The sequence below is a fragment of the Pituophis catenifer genome, unplaced genomic scaffold, assembly GCF_029215685.1.
Source record: "Pituophis catenifer annectens isolate HBS135680 unplaced genomic scaffold, rPitCat1.0.hap2 SCAF_2, whole genome shotgun sequence".
Classification (NCBI taxonomy): Eukaryota; Metazoa; Chordata; class Lepidosauria; order Squamata; family Colubridae; genus Pituophis; species Pituophis catenifer.
In genome coordinates this window covers 154,556,695-154,580,516 of record NW_027256882.1, presented here as the reverse complement: position 1 = coordinate 154,580,516, position 23,822 = coordinate 154,556,695, and the positions used below count along the sequence as shown (strand labels likewise).

Sequence of the window (23,822 nt, the reverse complement as noted above, 5' to 3'; positions counted from 1 at the left end):
GCCTAGACTTATAGTTGGTCTTTAATTCAGGAACTTGAGGCATACAGTAGTCCTCCCTCTTCCCATTTTCCTTCCCACAATCCTGCACGTAACCTTTGGTTGGGCACTTGGGCTGAGGGGAAATGATGGCCCCAAACTCGCCCATTGAGCTTCTGTGGCTCAAGGTAAACTGGAACCTGGCTCTCTCAAGTGCCAGTCTGATACCTTAACCACAACATCACACTCTCATTCCCTCTTCTGGGCAGCTGAATACGGCCCGTTAAACATTCTGAATAAATGTGCATATTACTGTTGGAAGAAATGTCCATCTGGGTTCAGCTCCAAGTGGGGAGAAAGACACTGGAAACATGGAGACTGCTTGAAAGAATGGTTTAATGGTGGACAGGATCACAGAGAGATTTATATCCTCTGTTGGGCTTTGAATTTGAGCTTGTATTCTGATTCGTTGTCAGACTCCCATGGGGCCATGCAGGGGTAACTTTGTAGGTTTACTTTTGAGTCCCAGGCTTGGTTGAGCTTTGCTGGATGATGCAATCTCCCCAGGTACCATGTGGTGAGTTCTGTTGCTAAATAGGTAGAGGGCTAATCCTATCTTTGTTGGATCTTGGGTGAGGGCATTTGCTTATGAATAGACCTAGCTATTTCTTTATCTCCTAAGTGCTGATATCTCCTGTGGGCTATTGAGGAGGGTGGGGGCTATTAAGAGTGAGTCTGCTTCCTGCCTAAAAAAACATGTTTCTCCATTTCTCATCCAGGGAGGTATAATATTCTGCCTTTTTAATATTTCCTAGAATATTTCATTTTTCTAGGAGAGGAGTGGGTGCTAACTTCCTACATTACTTAGAAAAGGACAATGTAAATATGCTCTTACACCAAGATCAGTTACTAGTTATCACCACAGGGAGATAGATGCTGGCCCAACTCTTTTGACAACAGCACAGAACTGGCTTGCCATTATTGTCCCCAAGATATTTTTCCTGAAATATAGATCTGGCCTTGGGAAGAAAGCAGTGAACTGTTAAGGGAGAAGAATGCAGCAACTTACTCCTTTGGAGGGAAGTATGAGAAAGAAACTCAAAATAACCCCACTTTGATTTTGTTTGATATAATATGGGGCAGAAAGAAACACAAGAGGCTTTCTATCCTACAATAATAAAGAGCATTCATAGAGATTATTACAAATGAAAATACGTGCTTTAATATATCAATGAGCAAATTAAAATCACAAACTACTATTAAATGTTTTTTTTTAGAAATAATGAGACTGCAAGATGATTCACTGTATTTAAAAAGCAATCTGATATATTTATAGCACATCAAAAAGCCACTTCATACAATTAGTTGGAAAATGTTCCACACCACAAGCAAACAAAGAACCTGCTGAATGCTCACAGTGTTGGTTTTGCTCATTTGTCTCCTCAGCCAGATCATGTACTTAGGCAAATTAGTGTAAATTCCTGGAAATTTTGGTCGGCCACAGCCAATACCATAGCTGGTAATTCCTACAACGTAGTATTTAGAATCTGATAAATAGCATACAAGTGGTCCACCACTATCTCCCTGAAAAATGAAAAAGATAACAATGAGTAGTATTTATCAATTAACAGTATTAACAATCATAGTATTTAAAAGCATGCATTTAGTTTTCTAGTGAACATACAGCCACGTATCTTCAGTGACATTCAGGGTTCTCATTCCATTATGGCAGACTGAGAACAAAGAATTAGATCTTCCTCATGGCCACATTAATGTGCATTCCTCCTGTCCTTGAGTAAGTACGAAAGTGCTGTTCCCACGGTAGAGCCAATGTAGGCTGAGAACAGTTTGCTTTTCTTACAGATTTAATTTGCAAGAAGCAGTTCACTGAATAAGAGACATTATGTTGTTTTCATAAGTTACCTCTGATTTATTTGCATTGAAATCAGTCAACTTAACTCTCACTGATTATATTAGAATGAAAGCATTATTTGGTTGGACTCTAAAATAACAAAAGCAGTAGTAATTGATCTTTCATCTCAATTCACAAATATCCCATATAAAATTCTAAAATTGCATCAATTTTAATTTTCTTTTCTGAAATTTTCTATCTGCTGTAGTGCATCTGTAAATCGCTAATTTAGTAAACCTAACCTGATATTAAGTGAGTGTACCTGACAGGTATCAACATCTCCAGTTTCAGAGCCAGCACAGAAAGCAGTATCTGGTATTGTTCCTGCATGCCAATCATATTGATTGCAAGTGTCTAATGAAAAAATTTTTATCTGAGCTTCTTGCAATGTGAGGCTGCCTTTACCTGTAAGGAAAACAATAGCTTTTAGTTTATTTATTTCTAATTTGCAACAAGAACTATGTAAAAATGCTAAATTGGCAGTTCTTGATCTAATACTAACACACTGGTCCAATTATCCTATGCAATTGGGAGGCCGTATATTAATTGCCACAATTTTTATGTTTAGAGATGTGCCAAATTCTAATTGCCAGCTATTGTCTGCAGATTAAAACTGCAACATTGGGAGAATATCATTTATCCTTGAATATGCCTCATTATATCTTCTAATATGTAGCTTTTAATTCAGAAATCCATGTTTGAACAATACTCGGTAACACAGGAATTTTCATACCTACACACATACACAGTTGATCATGTGCATGATCTAATAATAATATATAGGGTTATGACTAAAGCAAGCAACTGAAGAACCATCTGTTATTTAGAAAACTACAAAAACGTGCAAATTTGATAGTTACACATTTTAATAGTTTTATACAATCTATTGATTCTATGATGCAAGTAAGAACTTGCAACGGTGAACAATTCTGACATATCCTTGTGTTGGTAGCACTGTATCTGTGGATGAGGAAAAAGTGGTTTTAACACTGCCACTTCAGAAACAACAATTACTGCATTGTGCTTACTGGAAAAGATTTTTGGCTTGTTCTTTCTAGTTTCTTATAATTCATTAGAGAAAAATATTGTCATGATTGAGTAGTCCAAATGAAAAGCACACTAGTTAGTATTACGGATTTTGAAAGCAATGGATGTATGTATACATTTATTATTCCTTTTGTGAGAAAAGAGAATAAACATGTTTAGGCATAGACTGAGGGATGGGATGAGGTGCTGTTAATGGTTGGCAAGAAAGCACTGTCTGGCTGACAGTTACCTGAACTTTTTTTTTTTTTTTACCAGAATGTACAAGTACTGATTACCTGGGGAGTCTTTGCAAGCTCTATAGATTCACAAGCATGTAAACATACATCTATTCACGGCTTGTTGATATCAATTTAGCCATTATTCCCTGGAGGGAATCAGACATCCTTTTCAATAAGGGATGTAAAATATCCTCACAGCAGTTAGCACATGCAAAACCAGTTCAATAGATGTTGTAAGAATATAAGGCTTAGTTAGCAAACAGGTCTGGGGAAATACATTAATGATAAAAAACATCAGTTTTCCTTAAGTATATTTGGTATAAATGTATTCATCCAATGAAATGTCCATTGCATATCTATTACTACAGGTAATCCTCATTTAGCAACTGACTCGGATAGCAATTGTTCACAGTTACAGTGCTGATGAAATGGACGTTGACTCACCTGAACGTCCCTTTTCAGCTCGCTGCGACGACAATCCACATGGGGATTGGAGAGGGATATTAAATCTCAAACCATTTAATCAATTTATATTGTACAGGCAATTGATTTAATGGTTTGAGATTTAATATCCCTCTCCAATCCCCATGTGGATTGTCGGAGCAGCGAAGCTGGAAAGTAGTTTTGTGACCAATGCCCACATTTATAACCTTTGCAACATCTCTGAGTCGCATGTTTCCCATTAAAAGCAGTTAATACAGTCCTATGCCTGATCCCCTTTCTCCCCTCGCACAGAGTGGAGAGATTGACTAAACAAATTCTTTCTTCCTAGCTGCTTTTTTCCCCCCAAGCACAAGGCTTTCCTGAAAAATGTTAACAAGCTCAGCTCTGTCGACTTAATTAGTTGATTATAACCTTTTGCCAACTTGTGCTATCACCTGAAACAGAGCTGAAGGTTCTATTCTAAAAGCCTTCATACTGAAGGTTTTTTTTCCTCTTAAACCTGGTAGCATGCTTGGCAACACAGCTCAGACTGGCACATTCTTTAATGTGTATTTCCCATTTTGTGCCTGCTTACTCTCTTGTAATCTCTTCCTCTTCAATGAATGTAAATACAAACATAAATTATCTTCTTACTAATTATTCCAGTGCCAGGGTTAGCATTCAAAATGGTGGGGGAATGGGGGAAAATGTTATAGGATTTGCCCCTTAACCCACCTTACACATGAGTCAAATTTCAGAAAACATCTCCATCATTTGGCTTCACCCAACTGTTTGGGGTCATATACTTCTGACAGTGTAAAGCAAAGGAAAACTGAAGTAAACTCATAAGCACAATTGCAGTTGTGTGCAGTGGTGAAATGTAAAATTTATTACTACTGGTTCTGTGGGTGTGGCTTGGTGGGGGTGGGGGTAATATGACAGTGGGCGTGGCCAACTTTTTTTTTTTTAACTTTTAAAACCATTTTTTCTACAACCTTTTTGGCCAAAGAGGTTGTAGAAAAAATGCTTTTAAAAGCCTCTGACGATCCCAGCTGAGCCGCGCAATCATCAGAGGCTTTTTTTTTAACTTTTAAAAGCATTTTTTCAGCCAAAGAGGTTGTAGAAAAAATGCTTTTAAAAATAAAGCCTCTGATCGCGCGGCTCAGCTGGGCATGGGGGGGGGAGGCAGGGATTTTTGCTACCGGTTCTCCAAACCACCCGCCGCCATCGCTACTGGATCGGGCGATCCGGTCCAAACCGGGAGCATTTCACCCCTGGTTGTGGGATTTTTCTCTTAGCAACTATTTCACTTTAAGGACCTAATTGCCATACCCAGCTGTGCTTGCTAAACAAAGACGACCTGTGTGGCTAATTGCTGAGTCATGTAAAACCTTGAATTTCTGAGTCTTTTATTGCTCTATATGTAATCCATGAGTTATTTGTGTCAAATCATTTGATACCTTTTAAAAAAATATTTACTGGAATCATTGGGAACAGAAATGCGAGTTTCAGTAAAATATTAATTTTAATGGCTACAATTCTAACCAGAACAATTTTCTCCATCTTGAAATGTCTACTGTTACATATTTTCAGAATTGTGAACAGATCTTCATTATTACTAAACTCCTATTTAAGCATTTTTGCAATAGTAGAATACATAATTAGAAGGAAATGTTTCTTTTCTTCCTCTTTTAAGTTACATGTCAGAATTTGAATTTTCTCTTTACTGATCCGATAATCTGACAAAACCATGTTGCTGTATATAGTCCATTTTAATCCTTTTGCCGGGTAACTCTAGATACAATATCATCAATGTTTAATTCCAATTTATGTTCGGAATGCAATAAAAATTTGGTATTTTAACTTCTCAAATTTTATTTTCTTGATGTATTTTCAGTGCCAGTGGCTCCAGTGTCAGTAAAACTATGGGAGAGGGGAAAGACAACTTTATATTAGCCTCTTCAGTATAGTATGTTATTGTGATAGGGAACCATTGGCTATTATCATAGTTTGTGGTTCTTTAACAACACTCTGTATCCATGTATTTATTATTAAATAAAGTTTAAAAAATGACTAATCTTTAAAATAATACAAAACATACAAAATAACAAAAATACTAATATTGTGATGAGCCTAAAAAGAAGTGTATTAACTTCCTTTCTAAAGTTACATAGAATGGGAGCCATATGTGAATCCAGAATACTACATTTCATAGCCCTGACTGTGATACACGAAAAGACTCTCTTTAATTGTCATTCAGTATTGGTGATAAAGTCTACTATAACCCAAAGAGAATGTGACTTCCTTCACCCATGGAGGAAAAGATCTGAAAAATTGTGTGTCCTCTGGGTACCTTCTCAAGAATCATAGGACTGAAGTCTGAATCCTTGTTATTTGGGATTAAAACTGAAAATAACAACTGGAAATAATTCATAATTTGTTGATTGTCTGATACTAATAAGACCAGAATATCCTTTTGCAAAGAGAAAGAAATAGTAAAGAGGAAGAAATGGCCTGCAAACAGATCATTTTTAAAAACTGGTATCTAGGAAAGGAAGTAAGAATTATCTCATATCGTTTATATCAGATCTTCCCATCTTATTATTTTCCAGAAGTAGAAAATACAACTCCCATTATATCCACCTACTATGACTCTGTGTATATATAAATTTGAAAATACTGAAATGCAAATCTGTGAATATCAAGTATGTCTGAGAATAATATCCAAAAGGAGCTCCCTCCTGATTATACTTTTCTGTGTGTAATATAAGAGAGAAACAGTTGACTGTAGTGGTTAAAAGCTCCAAGCTAGAAACTGGGAGACTGAGTTCTAGTCCCAGTTTAGGCATGAAGCCAACTAAGTGACATCGAGTCAGTCCTTCTCTCTCAGCCCTAGAAATAAGACAACCACAAGCCACTTCTGAAAATATAGTTGCCAAGAAAACTGCATGGATTTGTCAGGACGATTTGAAGATTCCCCTCCCCCATGAGAAAAATATTATTCTCAGTGCAAATAAACTTTCTGAGATCACTAAACTCATTTTCACTTTTAACAATAGGTTACTTTAAAAGAAAAGTAAAACACTTACCTTTTTCTTTTTTCATTCCCCATCCACTTACAAAACATTCCATATCAGAAGTCAGGGCAAGAGTAATGTTAGGCAAGCAGGCGGGCTGAACATAGTCATTAAATGTGACAGATTTGCTTAGTCGAAACACAGCAATATCATCATCATAACCTTTTGAATGATAGAAATAATGGATCTTGATGGCTTTTATACGTCTTTTTATAGTGTATGTTTTATGTTTGAAAAGATGATGCAAGCCAATCACAGCCCTCCACCTCTCTGGACGCCTAGGAGAAAATAAAGTATCTTTAAAAATTAGTAATTATTATGTAAATGTAATTTCAGAGAGATGAAATTGTTTATTTCAAAATGTGTGCATGGCTAATAAGCATGGAGCCAGGTTTTATTCAGATGATGACAAAATGGCACTGTTATAGAAAATACAATCAGTTTAGTCATTTAGACTGATCTAAAAATGTAGCGTTTGCAAAATCAGATTCAAACCATTTATTGCAATATCCCTAATTCAAGAATTCTAAAATAATGCATCTGAAATTTATTATTTAAATAGATTTTATATAGCCAACTATCTCACAACAGTGACTCTAGGCAATGAACAAAAGATTATAAACCAAAGCAACCAAAGACCATCAATATAACACATGCCCAAGATCTAAGAACATATATTCACAATTAGTTTTAAAAATACCCACCAACCCACTCAACAGCAGAGATTGCTTAGCATTCTGGCCCCAATGCCTAAGGGAACAACCAGGTTTAACTGCCTTGTGGAAGACAAATAGAGTGGGGTCCAACTGGATCTCCAGAGAGATGTGCTCTACAGGGCAGATACTATTATAGACAGAGCACAACCCTGGCTCCCATGACACTGCTCAGTAGAAGGAGTCAGAGCATGTCCACCCTGTTAGTTCTGGTAGGGCAATTGGCCCTGTGCCATGTGAAACTTTATAGGTAGAAACCAGCATTTTGAATTATACATTGAAGCTTCTTGAAAGCCAGTGCAATTCACACTGCAGCAGTATTGTGCAACCTAAAATGCCTAAAACTGCTCATGTCACTGTATTTTACACATTCTGGTCAAATATTGAATGCGCTTGAAAGGTAGTTCCATGTAGAGTGCCTTACAGTAATCCAAACAGTAGGCAGATCTGAGTTTCTGTAAATAGGGCCTCCCAATCCAGAAAAGGGCTCAATTGGTACATGAGATGAACCTATCCAAAGAGCCTTCTTGGTCACATCTGCCACATGCTCTTTGAAAAGGAATCAGAGTGCAAGAGGATTCCCAAACTGTTCACTAGTTCCGTCTGTAGGAGTGCAAATAGAGTGAAAATATTTGGATCCAATGGCTCCAATACCCACAAATCAGAGCTGAAACCTGTTCTTTCCCATCCAGACTCCAAAGCTTCCAGACACTGAAAGAACTCCAGTGGCATCACTTATCAATCCAAGGCAGAAAAGTATAGTTGGATATCATCAACATTCTGATGAAGCCTCATGTTGATGGATGACCCCAGTAAAACTGCATTTTAACATGTAGATGTTAAAACAGGAATGGAAAGACTGTACCCTGAAGGAACTCCACAAAGCAAGAGCCTCAGTCTTTACTTTTCCCCATCAGCATTGACTGGAACTAGCCCTGGAGAAAGTAGAACATCAACACAGTGCATCCCTGATCCAAAGCTCCTGAGCTGTTCCTGAAGGAAACCATGGTTGATAGCACTGAAGATTGTTGAGAAATCAGTAAGGGCCAGGATATATTCATGACCCATCAGAGGCAATTAATAGGCATATCCAATACCATCCCAGTGCTTCAACAAGTCTGAATTCTGAGTGAAAAGATAATTTCCTTCCTTCATCCTGAGCTGCAATGCAATTACATTCTCTGAAAAGATAAAGTTGGAGATTGGATTAAATTTGTCCAGTTCCTTTGGGTCCAGCATGGGCTTCTTGAGAAAAGGGTACACTGCTTTCAAGATCAGCAGAACTACTCCATCTCGTAAAGAAGCATTAACTACCAGATGGACCCAACCACATCATCTCCCAGAAGGCCTTAACCAGCCATGAGAGACATATATATCTAAAACACAGATAGCCAAATTCATAGCTCTGAGGATCCTGTTCATTTCATCAGGCTAACATTTCAAACTCTTCCCAGCTAATCAGTTAAGACTATGCTCAGGCAACTCCATAGGACCTATGCAGTTCTACCTTCTCCAATAGATGCCAAGAGCATTCCCAGAGCAGCCTTGTAAATATTCCCCCGGTTCCTCCTTGTTCATGACAGGCTGGGCAACCTTAAAAAGAGCCACTGATCAACTTTTTGTGACATCAACAAGGGTGGAAAATACATTTTGCTACTTTTACTATTACCAAGTAGGAAATGTATGCAGAGAGAGTTGGGGCCAGGGGAACTGCCAGAACTTAGTCTAATTTTATAATTCCCAAGGAGACTCTGTGCAGATGCAGAATCAATATGTATAGGAATAAAGACATTAGAACGACAATACCAAATATTTTCTTTTAACTTTGGAATTGTCTTAAAAGTTTGTATCATACTCAGTTCACCTTTAAAATCGACCCTGGTTATTTAAATTATTAAGTCCTGTTTCTTCTCCTTTCTCACCACACATGAGCATGAAGTGAGATACAGTGTATTTGTTTCATAAATATGAATTCCTTCTAGACAGATCTTAACTGTATTTTCTTTCCATATTATACTCGTAACGTGATAGGAATTTATCATAACTAATTGTGGCCAACATAAGATAATACACATTTGACCCTATCTTTACTTCAGAGCCGATGATATGCAATCTGAAGATGGAAGTCATTAATATCTGTCTTTTGCCATAATTAGATCACTTCCTCATCAAACTGCAGCTCACAGATGCTCTGTATCCTTATAAGGATGGCAAACTTGTTAGGATTGTCTTGCCAGGCAACTAACAGATCAAGGGTTCTAGAAGAGTTTAGAGGATTTTCGTGGCAATTTGGCAAGCAATAACATTATGGACATAGTTGATAAATGAAAAATAGGCAAGCAGAGTACCCGAGATTGCTCCAATACAGCCTCTGCCTAGTCATCAATTCCTGGCAATTCCTTCGTTTAGTTAGGTACACAGACAAATGAAGCAACTGAAAAGATAGCTAGAGCAATGGTTCCTCCTTCCTCACACACACACACACACACACACACACACGCACACACTGCAGAAAACAAAAAAAAATACAGGTAGTCTTCAACTTACGACCACAATTAAGCCCAAAATTTCTGTGGTTAAGTGAGTTTTGTTTCATTTTACAACTTTTCTTGCCATAGTTGTTAAGTGAGTCACTGCAGTTGATAAATTAGTAATCTGGTGGTTAAATGAACCTGACTTCCCCATTGACTCTGCTTGAGAGAAGGCTGCAAAAGGTGATCACATGACCTTAGGACACAGCAAGAGTCATAAATATGAACCAGTTGCCAAGCACCTGAATTTTGATCATATGATCATGGGGATGCTGCAAAGATCGTGACTGAAAAAATGATAATAAGTTACATTTTTCAGTGCTGTTGTAATTTTGAACAGTCACTAAACAAACTGTTGTAAGTTGAGGACTACATGTCATTATGACTAAGTATAAGCTTAGGTTTCAGGTTACACAATGGCAATAACAGTAACACAATTCCTACCCCCCTCTTGTGCTTATTGTATCCACAGATTCTCGTCTAGTAGTCTGTTCAGAGTAACAAAAGATCCTTTTAGGGAAGGATGGGTGGGACAGAGTAACACTATACATGCCAAGATAATATATGCCAAAGTAATTGTGCTGGACAGAGTCGATAGTGGACACAGGCTGTAGTGGAGAACAAGACAGAAATAATAATTTCTGTATAATAATCTGGGATTTTTTGAGTTTCTAGAATGCAATTCTGCCACATGCAGTCTTGATCCATGCATTCCTCTGGATAGCCAGGTAGAGTGTGAATGGCTGTATCTGAGAGATACTCAATGTTTCTTTGGAATAGCACATACTACTGTACTATCTATAGACCTCTTGGTGGCCTTCAGTACCATCAACCATGATAACCTTCTGAACTGCCTTTAAGAAATAGCAGCTTGGGGCACATTCGGTGGTGGTTACATTGTTACCTAAGTGGGCAGTATTAGTCAATGATTAGGGGAGGCAGTGTTCCAGCCCTTGGGACACTATGTTATTTAACAGCTACATGAAACTTGTGAGGTAGGTCAACCATCAGTTCAAGATGAGGTGTCATAAATAAAATGACAATAACCCATTTGGTATTCTGGGCCAATCTGGAGATGCCACAAAGTCCTGAAGCAGTGTCTGGAGGTTGTAAGGGTCTAGCTGGGGAGAGGGGGGGAGATCTGATTAAAATCAGATTAAATCCTACCAAGATGAAATTGCTATTCATATATAAACATCAGTAAACATCAAAGCAGTTAGTCTGGACAGGGTTGTACTCCTGAAATAACTGTTTATGACTCATGGCTCTTTGTGGGTGCTTGGCTGAGTCTTTGCCCATCTTTGGCTAGTGCATCAGTTAAAATCCTATCTTGATCAGAATGATATGAAAATATCAAATCATGCCCAGTATTAGTTATGGTATATATGTTTTAGTTTTATTGTTCACTGCCCAGAGTCTATATGGATTTGGTAATAAATAACAACCTGAGTTAGTTTGAAAAACCTTTGTGGCTTACACAGAATCTAAAAAACTATAAAGCCATAATATTCTTAGTATCTATATACTCCTGAAATGCCTATCTTAAATGAAGCTTATCTTCACATACATTTTTACAAATAGTGCTTTAAAAATATTACTGCAGATACTTGTGGAGAAGCCAAAAATCTTAGATGCCAAAATGCACCTAAAAATTACATTCAGCTTATCCACAGATGGCTTTTATGTGGGCATATGCAGTAATAACTTTTCAAAAGCACCCATATATCCTGTAATATACCTACAGATAAGTCCATTGGTGTATAAATAGATCATGGAATTTTTAACAACACCATGAAAAATGTGGGTTGGCTCATTGGTGGATGGTGCATTTTTCATGGTATTTTGGTTAAAAATTTAAGAGTCAACTTATTTACATACAATATTATTGTGACCACACTCTTTAAAAAATCAAAAAGCCTTGATCATGCAGATAAAAACAACACATCAACTTTATAGGCATAGCATTATTAACAAAATCTTTCCTTCCTAGTAGCTACAATATTTTGCTTGCTTTTAGCTTTTATTTACAGGTTTCTCTCTCATCTCTCTCTCTCTTATCTCTCTCATCTCATCTCTCTCTATCTTTCCTGTTCTCTACCTAAGATTACCTATCTTATTCATACAGATATTTTTCCTTGATTAGAAAGCAACACAAAAACGTGCTAGAATACTTTCATTGCTCACATTGCTGAGTCCTATTCTTTTTTCAGGAATAAGAACAGCAAGGGGGTATTGTTATCACCAAACTAAGATGGAGCAGCTTAAAAAAAGTGCTAGCAGGAAAAGCATCCATAATTCACTTCCTCAATTGGAGGGAGGCAAAGTTTGATAGATGACTGGATACCCATTTTTCAAAATCCAATCTCTTGATAGTAGAGGAAAGAAGCAAACAAGCAAAGAGCTTGGAAGCCTCTCTGACTCCCTTTAAGACACAGCTTCTGTTGTGACTGTTTCTGCTTTAGCCGATTTTTTTCAACTCCTCAAGGCAAAAAGCTGCAGAAAGATTTCCTGTGCTTGCTTGCTTGCTTCCTTCTACTCTTCAGCCTAGAGTCAAGGTAAGGTTTTTAAAAGGAACAGAGATTGAGGGCAGAGGTAGAGAGCTTAGTTTTAGCACCTAATTAGGAGGGGGAGAAAGATCAACAAGTCTGACCTTCCCAGCTTTTTTTGTTTTTGTTTTATTGAAAAAAAATGTGGCTTTCTGGGGGAGGGAGGAAGTGGTTAAAGCAAGGGAAAGGTTTTGGGATGCTTGTCCTACAGCTGCTGCCTTTGCATGAGAGGCTGGCTTCTCAAAGTGTAGCAAGAGCCAGAAGGGAGTTTGGAGTCTCCCAACAGTCAACTGATTGGGGCAGACAGTTCTGCAAGCAACTGCTATTTCCACAAGGAGCTGTCAGAGTGCTGAAAATGATAGCCATTTCCAGGAGGCATGGGAAGCAGGCACAAGTGCTCAGGGTCCTGGTGGGGAGGGATGGGGGGAGAGGCGGAGGTGGTTGGTTGTAAGGGCAAATGACCTCAGAGGTACTGTAACTGTCATAACTTTGAAATGGGATCATATGTAATTTTGGGATGTCTGTTTAACTTTGGACAGTTAGAGTCCTGTCATATCTTGAGGACTACCTGTATCTGATACACAGGATAGGACAATTCAGAAGGGCATTCCCTCCCTTCCCATGGGTCAGATACTGCAGCTTAATCACAGTACAGTGAATACTTTCTTATAAAGTGGGAGAGGCTTTCCTGCTTTCCTGGAAACTATCCACCCATCCTGTGATCCCCCCTGAGAGTACAAAATCTATTTAAAATAGTTCTTCCCATTTTTTTCTACCAAAACATGTGACAGAAAGGAGGGCATATGTTAAAGTGGAATCTGCCTCTTCTCCACAACATGATAGGTTTCAGATAACTTGGAAGATATCAGCTAATGAAGTAAAATCTGTTTTTTAGGCAAGTTGTTAAGTGCTGTTTACCATGAGTCATCCTTGCCACTCTGAGATTGGAGATTTAATTGGAGAAAGGATCTTTCACAACCATTTCTCTTGGGATCCTTGTAAGCCACAGCAGCCTGAGTCTAGCAGGGGTGGCAAGAGAAATCAGGAAAGATTGTTCTTTGCTTTAAGGGGAGAGTTCAGCTTTAATGAACCAGACTCTCTTATTCCTAAAAGTAGAATGCCTCTGAAAAATAATACTCAGCAAAGGGAATGGGGTGCATCCAGATTAATACAGGGATGGGCTGCTAACGTTATGGCTGGTTTGGAGAACCTCTAAATCCCACCCCTGGCTGGCCCCACCCACCCACCTCTTCCCCCCTCCCCTCCCAGGAGTCTCCACGCTGCCTGTTTTGGATGCAAAGTAAGTGCAGGGCCTACGCGGAGGCTCAGGGAGGGGGAAAAACGGGCCTCCCGGAAGTTCTGGAAGGCCGGAAACAGGCCCTCTTGGGAGGGTCTCCAGAGCCCGGGGAAGGCAGTTTTCACCCTCCCAGAGGCTCGAGGAAAGCCTCCAGAGCCCTGGGAAGGTGAAAATGCCCCTCCCCCAGCCATGGTGCAGGCCAACTAGGCCACACCCACCATGGCCACACCCACCCAGCAACTAGGCAGAGAACCCATTGCTGAAATTTTTGAAGTCCACCCCAGGTTAATCAATGACCAATAGGAGTTTAGCCTTGCCCTGACCATCACTGTTGAAGAGGCATCCTATATTGTAGAGCAAGACATGTTCAAAGAAGAGGGAAAACACTATTTTTAAACCAGAATAGCTAATGTAAGCTGCCCCTGCAGAGGGTTAAAAGTAAAATGAAAGAAACATCATGAGGTTATGTTCCCTAAAAAAAAAATTAGTTGTTGCCACAGTTAGTGAGATCTGATTTGATCTTTACTTCAGAGTTTATGGTGATAATGTACAATTACAAAAATCAATATTGATATTGATGGAAGAGCTTGTCTGTTGGCTTCTGAGATCACAAAAATACATTGACTGGCTTTCTGTTACTCTTCCTGTTCCTAAAGTTAATTTCTAATCTGAGAACTCAAATGAAAATTCCAGATACTTCTCTCAATCTGGAAAACAGTTCAGGTGAAGATGATTTCAAAATAGATATTTAAAAATATACATTTCTAAATTTAGCACCTATTTTTTATCCATGTATTTTTCTTACACTAAAATCTATAAAGATATAGGGATAGGTAATACATACGATTTTCCTATACAGCAGTGTGCAGCTGACAATACTGTGAGGTTATTAAGTAAAGTTCCACCACATAAATGGATAAATCCTGCACCATGATTATATACTTGAAGGCTAACTTGCCATGGCCATGCCCCCGCCTCAGATTCATTTCCACCTACAATCCGACTCCCTGATATGCCTACAGCAGGCCTTATTCCGCACTCTAGAAATGAAATCACAATTGTTAGATGTGACTTTATAAATGCAAACTTTAGGGTTTCTCTGAATAGCAATACTTTTCAGTTGGTGTTTTTTCTCATAAATCCATACAGTACACACACCTACATGCATACATAGTCAAAAAGAATCAAGAAGTTGATTTCAATAAATATTTTTAAACTATTTCTTAACATAATTACTTGCTCTATTTCAATATGATGGAAAACACTTTCTTTTCCTCCTTTTATTTTATTTCCATTTACTTACCTTGAGTGGAGATGAGAAGTGGATCTGTAAATAACTCAGTGGGAAACATTTAAAGTATATATTCTCTTCATTTTCATTTTTAAAAAATACTTGTTTTCAGGATAGAATAAAAGCTGTTCACAGAAATTAACGAAAAAGGCCTTATTAATTCATTTATACTGCAGAAAAATTACTTAGTTTGTATAGCAGGACAACTTATTGCTAATGCTTTCATGGAACATCACAAGCAGCAAAAAAATTCTGGGTGCTCTGAAACTACTGAAACTCTGGTACTTCTGAATCAGAATGAACACACATCTGAGTCTTTGGATTAATTTCTGGTTAAGTGAACCACTGCAGATCATTAAGTGTGAGAGTGTATGAAGTTGCAGAAATTGTGTATGGCTTGTGTAGAGAAAAGAAGAACTAAGGGGGACATGATAACAGTATTCCTAACTGAGAACAATTAACCAGTGGAACAGCTTGCCTTCAGAAGTTGTAGGTGTTTCATGACTGGGATTTTTAAGAAGAGACCGGATAGCCACTTGTTTGAAATGGTGCAAGGGATTGGTCTAGAATACTAGAAGACCTCCAAGGTCCCTTCCAGCTCTATTCTATCCTAACATGACCGTAACTTGCAACTTCCAGCCCACTTTCCCATTGACAACCAGAAGCTGGTTTTTGGTGATCATGTGATTGTGGGACACTGTGACCACTATAAACATGAGCCAGTAGCCAAGCACCCAAATTGTGTTCATATTTTTTTTAATTTGATTTATATGCCGCCCTTCTCCGGAGACTCAGGGCAGCTGACAATGCGTTAAGCAATAGCCTTTATACTTTTGTATATTTATACAAAATCAGCTTATTGTCCCCACAAACTGGGTCCTCAATTTACCTACCTTAGAAAGGATGGAAGGCTGAGTCAACCTTGAGCCTGGCGAGAATCGATCTTACTTTAATTGCAGACAGCTGTTGTTAAATTACAGAGCTCTGTCTGTTGAGCTATCCAGGCTCCCTCATATGACTGTGAGGATGCTGTGACAGCTGCAACTTCAAAGACATCTCATTTTTCAGTGCCATCGTAACTTTGTACAGTTGCTTAAAATATATATATATTAAATTAGGCCCAGACTTTTCTTATTATTCATTGCACAGTCAACCAGATGTTCAGAGTGAATTTTGAATTTTTATCCACCTACAGAGTCCTTCCCAGAGACCTGGTATAGGCAGATATTGATGCTTGATGGTGTTAAAGATATTGTCGCAGGAACTAAGCTGTTCTGAATAAAGCTGCTTTTGCAATCGACTGATGATTTTGTCAATGCCATTGGTGTTTAAGTAGTGCTTCAGTTGTTTTGGGATTGTTATCAAAAGCACCTATTGGTACTACCTTTGCTTTCTTTTGCCAGTCATTCTATTTCTTTCTTTTTTTTTTGAAAAAAGTTTATTTTATTTCTTATAAACATATTGTAAATGTACATTCTTTTATCCATATACACATATACACATATACATATATTTTCAAAAGAAAAAGATTTTTTAATTATATTTGGGGTTGCTCTTCTACCCTTTCTTCTCCCTTATTTTACAACAATTCTTCTCCTTCTTCTCTCTTTCCCTTCCCTGCCTTCTTCTATCCTTTTCTACTTTCTTCTTTCCTCCTCTCCTTCCTCTCCTCTCCTTCCCCTTCCTTTCCCACTCCTCCTTTCTTCCCCCTTTCTAACCTTCCCTCCTACTCTTTTTTCCCCTCCCTTTCTTCCTCTCCTTTTCCCTTTCTTCTGTTCCTCTCTCTCCTCTCCTCCCCTCCTATCTTACTCTCTACTCCTCTCTCCATTCTTGTTCAATATTTCCCCTATTGGACAGCCTCGATTTTCTATTAATATATGCTTTCTTTTCTATTTCTTTTCTATTTTACCAATTACACATATATTATCATGATTGTACATTTATGTAGTAACATTTTTTCCTTCCCCTCCCCATACCCCTTTTCCATTTACAGTGTCATCTGAGTTTCTATTTCTTTTTTGTCTTCTCTCTCATTTACCTTTACATTGTCCAATTTATTAATCTGTCATCTTTTATTCATATTTCTTTTCTAACCATACATAAAATTGTCCCCATGTCTTGAAATACACCGATTCCTCTTTATCTTTTATTCTTAATGTTAATTTGTTCATTTCTGTGCAATCTAAAATCTTCTTTATTACTTCACCTTCTGATGGGATTTTTTCTATCTTCCAATTTTGTGCAAATACAATTCTTGCTGTTATTATGTGTATAATTAAATACGTATCTTCTTTACTATCTCTCCGGTAAAATACCCAATAGAAAAGTTTCTGGTTTTAATTTTATATGCTGGTGTAACATTTCCTTTAACCATGTCTGTATTCTAATACAATAATTTTTTGCTTCTGTACATGACCACCACATATAATAATATGATCCCGGCAAGTGCAAACATTTCCAACATTTAGCCTTAGATTTATCCTTAAACATGTTTGCTAACCTTTCTGGTGACATATGCCATCTATAAAACATTTTATATATGTTTTCTTCATATGCAGTTACCATTATCTTCGAGACCGCCTGCTGGTACCGACGACCTCCCATCGTCCTGTGCGCTCCCACAGAGAGGGCCTCCTCAGGGTACCATCAGCCAATCAATGTAGGCTGGTGACCCCCAGGGGGAGGGCCTTCTCTGTGGGGGCACCTACCTTCTGGAATCAGTTGCCCCCGAGATAAGGAGAATACAAGACCTTAGTGCCTTCCGCCGTGCCCTTAAAACCCACTTTTTCCAGCAAGCCGGGCTGGCTTAAGAAGAAATTTTAAATGTTTTAATTGGTTTGTATTTTTAATTTTGGGCCAAATTTATATATATTTTAATTGTTTTTTAATATTTGTATTTTATATTTTTTAATTTTGGCTGTACACCGCCCTGAGTCCTCAGGGAGAAGGGCGGTATATAAATTTAAAATAAATAAATAAATAAATAAATTGTTATTTTATAATTCCTTTTCCATAATTGTTGCCATCTAATTCTATTGTATAACCAAATTTTTTTGCCCATGTTATCATTGTCTCTTTTACTTCATCTTCTAATCTAATTTGCAATAAATACCGTATTTATCAGCGTATAACGCGCACTGGCGTATAACACGCACCTTAATTTTAAGAGGGAAGTTTCAGGAAAAAAAGTAAATTTTAAATAAAGAACTTTGAAGCATAACAATGGTAGTTCAAAACTTTTTTAATTAATATTTAAGCACATATAAAGATAAAGAACGTAACATGGAAGTAAAAACTACTGTTTTACCGAATAAACTTTGATATTACTGTGATTCAGGTGATTAGGGCACCTGAATCACAGCCACAGTCACAATGCACTGCACACAACTGGCTCACCCATAATGTAAAAGCAGCTGTGCTAGACCCAAAATGGCCCCTGCAACAAGCAGGAACCTCACACAACCACAAAAAGCCGAAAAAACCAACTTTCACACTTTACACACACAAAATTCCACATACAGCTTTGTGAGATTTTGTGTGTTTGTGTAGTTAGAGTGAAACACTACAGAAACACACTAAATCTCAGAAAGCTGCACAAATATTATTTTATTTTTATTTTTATATGAAAACTAAATTTAAAACTTCCTAAACTTTAAATGTCTAAGTCTAAAAAAAGAACAACTAAAAAAACTCCCAATTAACTATTTTCTTTAAAGCTCCCAAAGGGGAAAAAAACTTACCCAACAGAACAGGGGTCTCCAATCTTGGCAACTTTAAGACTTGTGGACTTCAACTCCCAGAATTCCTAAGTCAAGGCAGGCACGCAGAAAGAGCTGCTCACCGATGAGCTTAATTGCAGCCAGGGATATTCAGTTGATTGCTGATGCATGGATTGCGATCGTCATGCAATCAGCAACTAAGGTCAGGAAGCCGGACCATTCGTTCTTTTTACAGTACTTTTTAATACATATCGGCGTATAACGCGCACATGCGATTTCCACATTATTTTCAAGATGAAAAAGTGCGCGTTATACGCTGATAAATACGGTAATTATACAATTTCTTAATCATTTTTCATCTGTTCCAGTCAATATCTCGTCCAGTTCTGATTTTCCCAAATTAAAACCATACTGTTTCAAGTCTTTATCCTATCTTGATTGTATTTGCAATCATGTATACCAATCTGTCTCAATCCCTTGTTTTTCTAGTTATTGTTTATTTTAATTCTCCCTTCTCTGTTAAAATGTCCTTATATCTCACAATATTTTCCATGTTAATCATATTTGGATGTGTCAATGCTTCTATTGTTGAAAGTCACATTGGTATTTTCATGTTTTTCTTTCACTCTCTCCCATACTGTTAACAAATCATTCCTTACACAATGTCTCTGAAAGTATCCATGTATCCTATTTTTCCCGTACCATAGAAAAGCGTGCTAACCTAGTTGCAAATCATGTCCTTCCAAAATCAATAATCTTGTATTTCTCAATACAATCCATTCTTTAACCCAAGTTAACATCGCCGCTTGGTGGTAAAGTTCCCAGTTTGGTAGGCTGAACCCTCCTCTAGTTCTAGAATCTTGGAGCAATTTAAGATTAATTCTTGCTTTTTTTCCTTGCCATATATGTTTCCACATCTTTCTTAATTTTTTATTCACTTTTGTAGATTTATAGTCTAACTCATTATTAACAATCGCATTGAAGTCTCCTCTTATACAAATATCTTCATATTCATATTCTAGTATTTTCCTGTGTAATTTTGCATAAAATTCCTCTTGATTTTCATTTGGAGCATATATCCCCACTAATAATATTTATTCTATTCAGTCATTCTATTTCTATTTGTGGTTCTTTGTATTTTGTTACCTTCTCCAGTTCTTTTTCTTCTATTCTGCTGCTACCAGGTTCATCCACATCTGCTATCTAGATTTTTATTTCTTATCGACAATTGTTAAGTCTGGGGTGTTATGTAGCAGATACCTGTCTGTTTGAATTCTAAAGTTCCAGAGCACTTTAGCTTCTTCATTTTCTATTACTTTCTCTATTTTATGGTCCTATCAGTTCTTGCTTGCAGGCAAATGTTATTTCTTGCAAATCTTCCAATGCACCATTCTTGCTACTTTGTCATGCCATTATTTGTAGTTAATCAGTGCGATCTTCTTGTAACAGCTAACCAGCTAGTCCACTGTTTCTTTAGCTTCTTTGTAGAAGTAGCATTTGCTGTTTCTGCTTGTCTTCTCAATATATTATGGTTTTTTGCATAGTCAGCCAAATGTTCAGACTAGATTTGGCATTTTTATCCACCTATCAAGTCCTTTCCAAAGATCTGGGATAGGCAGATGTTGATGTTTGACTGTGTTGAAGCAGACCTCAGCATTCTATGACTTGTAGGCCACATCCTGCCAGTTATAGCCTGTGAGCAACATCTGGACCTTTGGCTGTTCCTATCCTGCCCAATGTAGGGCCTGCAACAAAGACAGCCCTATTGGTTTGGCCCTCCACAACAGTCCCAGTTTCGCGTGTGGCCCCTTGGAAAATTAACCCCCCCCCCCCCGGTGTTAGAGGTATCATCATAGGATGTAAGCTGTTCCAAGTAAAGCTCCTTTATATTATTTAATTTATCTGCCTCCAATTTTGCACTTTGAGGTGACTCTAAGCAGCTTACAGTGTGATAAAATATGTACAGGTGAAACTCGAAAAATTAGAATATCGTGCAAAAGTTCATTTATTTCAGTAATGCAACTTAAAAGGTGAAACTAATATATGAGCTAGACTCATTACATGGAAAGCGAGATAGTTCAAGCCTCGATTTGTCATAATTTTGATATTATGGCTTACAGCTCATGAAAACCCCAAATTCACAATCTCAGAAAATTAGATTATTACATGAAATCAATAAAACAAGGATTGTACATAGAACAATATCGGACCTCTGAAAAGTATAAGCATGCATATGTACTCGGTACTTGATTTGGGCCCCTTTTGCATCAATTACTGCCTCAATGTGGCGTGGCATGGATGCTATCAGCCTGTGGCACTGCTGAGGTGTTATGGAACACCAGGATGCTTCAATAGCGGCCTTCAGCGCTTCTGCATTGTTCGGTTTCATGTCTCTCATCTTTCTCTTGGCAATGCCCCATAGATTCTCTATGGGATTCAGGTTAGGCGAGTTTGCTGGCCAATCAAGCACAGTAATCCCATGGTCATTGAACTAGGTTTTGGTACTTTTGGCAGTGTGGGCAGGTGCCAACTCCTGCTGGAAAATGAAGTCAGCATCCCCATAAAGCTTGTCTACGGAAGGAAGCATGAAGTGCTCCAAAATCTCCTGGTAGACGGCTGCATTGACCCTGGACTTAATGAAGCACAGTGGACCAACACCAGCAGATGACATGGCTCCCCAAATCAACACAGACTGTGGAAACTTCACACTGGACTTCAAGCATCTTGCAGTGTGTGCCTCTCCATTCTTCCTCCAGACTCTGGGTCCTTGGTTTCCAAATGAGATGCAAAAGTTGCTCTCATTAGAAAAGAGGACTTTGGACCACTGAGCAACAGACCAGTTATTTTTTTCTTTAGCCCAGGTAAGACGCTTCTGACGTTGTTTGTTACTCAGGAGCGGCTTGACAAGAGGAATACGACATTTGAAGCCCATGTCCAGGATCCGTCTGTGTGGTGGCTCTTGATGCACTGACTCCAGCCTCAGTCCACTCCTTGTGAAAGTCCCCAACACTTTTGAATGGCCTTTTCCTGACAATCCTCTCCAGGCTGCGGTCATCCCTGCTGCTTGTGCACCTTTTTCTTCCACACTTTTCCTTTCCACATAACTTTCTATTAATGTGCTTTGATACAGCACTTTGGGAACATCCAACTTCTTTTGCAATTACCTTTTGAGGCTTTCCCTCCTTATGGAGGGTGTCAACGATGGTTTTCTGCACAACTGTCAGGTCAGCAGTCTTTCCCATGGTTGTGATTCCTACTGAACCAGATTGAGAGATGATTTAAAGGCTCAGGAACCCTTTGCAGGTGTTATGGCTTAATTAGCTGATTAGTGTGGGACACTTTGAGCCTAGAATATTGAACCTTTTCACGATATTCTAATTTTCTGAGATTGTGAATTTGGGGTTTTCATGAACTGTAAGCCATAATCATCAAAATTATGACAAATCAAGGCTTGAACTATCTCATTTTGCATGTAATGAGTCTATCTCATATATTAGTTTCACCTTTTAAGTTGCATTACTGAAATAAATGAACTTTTGCACGATATTCTAATTTTTCAAATTTCACCTGTAAATATAAAAACAATTATAAATGTAAAAATGATTACAATGACAAAAAATTCAAGCAAACTAAAAACCCTGGGTTTGGAGCAGGGAGGTGGTTCTCTTATGACTGCACCAACCACCTCCAGCCAAGAACTTCTCCTTCAGTGCTCCAAACCAACGGGCACTGCCAAGTTTTAAGGCTTACCTGATGGTTAAAAGAGAGGAGGTAAATCTCACCTCCTGTGACAAGATTTCTAAGACGGTGGGGGCTCCTCTCCTGGATCCCACCAGCCGAAATTCCTTGGCTGATGGGATCCATAGTAGGCCCCTTCTGCCAGCACAAGTGGATGGGCCAATCCCATTGGGGAAAGATGATTCTGCAGATATCCTGAACACATGCCAAAAAGGGCTTTAAACCAACACCTTGAATAGCATCCAGAAGCAGATTGTCAGCCAGTTGCAGCTCACATAACAGTGCTATTACGTGTGCCACCCTAGAGGCCTTCCAAACTGTTCATGCCACTGCATTCTGGACCAATTATAGCTTTCAAATACTCTTAAAAGGTAGCCCCATGTAGGAGAACATTGCAATAATTCAACTGTTTTTGAAAAACAGTAGACTTTAGAATATAATACTTCAGAATAACTACTAAAGGGAGAAATCTTTACATGGCTGTAGGGCGACTTTTAAGATTATTTCGGCTGGCACGGGTTTATCTGACTTATTAGGTTCTTGTTTATATTCCAGGGTTTGTCACGGTGGTGAAATCTGAACCGGTTTATTAACAGTTTGCTGGCTGCGCATGCGCAGTGCGCACCATGCACCAAATGCAAGGTGCGCACGTGCAGTGCACGCCAAAAAGAGGCATGCGGTAAGTAGAACAGCGTGCAAGAGGGGGTGATCAGCTGTGGCACGCAATCGTTTTTTTACTTTTAAAAGCATTGCTTTTAAAAGTATATTTTTTTTACAACCTCTTGTAAAAAATGCTTTTAAAAGTAAAAAACAAAAGCCTCTGATGATTAGGCAACTCAGATGGGATCGTCAGAGCCTTTTAAAAGGATTTTTAAACAGCGTCTTTAGCCGAAGAGGTTGTAGAAAAAATGTTTTTAAAAGTTAAAAAAAAAAAAGCCTCTGATGATCGCACATCAACTGGGCATGGGGGTGGGCAGGGATTTTTGCTACCGGTTCTCTGAACTACCCACCCCCATCGCTACTGGATTGGGTGATCCGGTCCAAACCAGAAGCATTTCACCCCTGGTTTGTCAGTTTGCAAGAGAAACAAATGTTCTATCTAGTCAAGGTCAGGTCTTGCATTCTTGATATCATGGAAATAAGATCATGAGGTTTTGGTCCCAGGTTTTGATAAAATAGTGGTATTGTCCCTTCAAATGGGAGCTTCACCCAAACCTAGCACTGGGTCTTGTGTGCATTGCCTGTCATGTAGTCTCTCTGTTATTCTACCACTGGAAATTTCAATAACTGAACAGAGATTTGTTGTTTGACATGTATTTCTGTTTAAATCTGTC

The 23,822-nt window shown here is 38.3% G+C and overlaps 1 protein-coding gene across 1 annotated transcript; it reads right to left on the bottom strand.

Annotated features, from left to right (window-relative positions):
* Nucleotides 1-1,275: 1,275 nt before the first annotated feature.
* Nucleotides 1,276-22,614, bottom strand: LOC139310267 (transmembrane protease serine 12-like). The gene is made up of 5 exons (XM_070934429.1): nt 22,533-22,614; nt 14,585-14,780; nt 6,666-6,931; nt 2,151-2,293; nt 1,276-1,560 (listed from the first exon to the last, which is right to left on the bottom strand). Exons 1-5 carry the CDS (start codon nt 22,612-22,614, stop codon nt 1,330-1,332), a joined length of 918 nt encoding a protein of 305 aa, XP_070790530.1. The 3' UTR covers nt 1,276-1,329.
* Nucleotides 22,615-23,822: the final 1,208 nt, after the last annotated feature.

Coding starts and splice junctions, on each gene's coding strand:
- LOC139310267 (XM_070934429.1), bottom strand. CDS start 22,614: ATGGATCCCATCAGCCAAGGAATTTCGGCTGGTGGGATCCAGGAGAGG. Junction 14,781..22,532: donor TAGAAATCTTGTCACAGGAG/GTGAGATTTACC, acceptor TTTCATTTCTAG/AGTGCGGAATAAGGCCTGCT. Junction 6,932..14,584: donor CACTGCTGTATAGGAAAATC/GTATGTATTACC, acceptor ATTTTCTCCTAG/GCGTCCAGAGAGGTGGAGGG.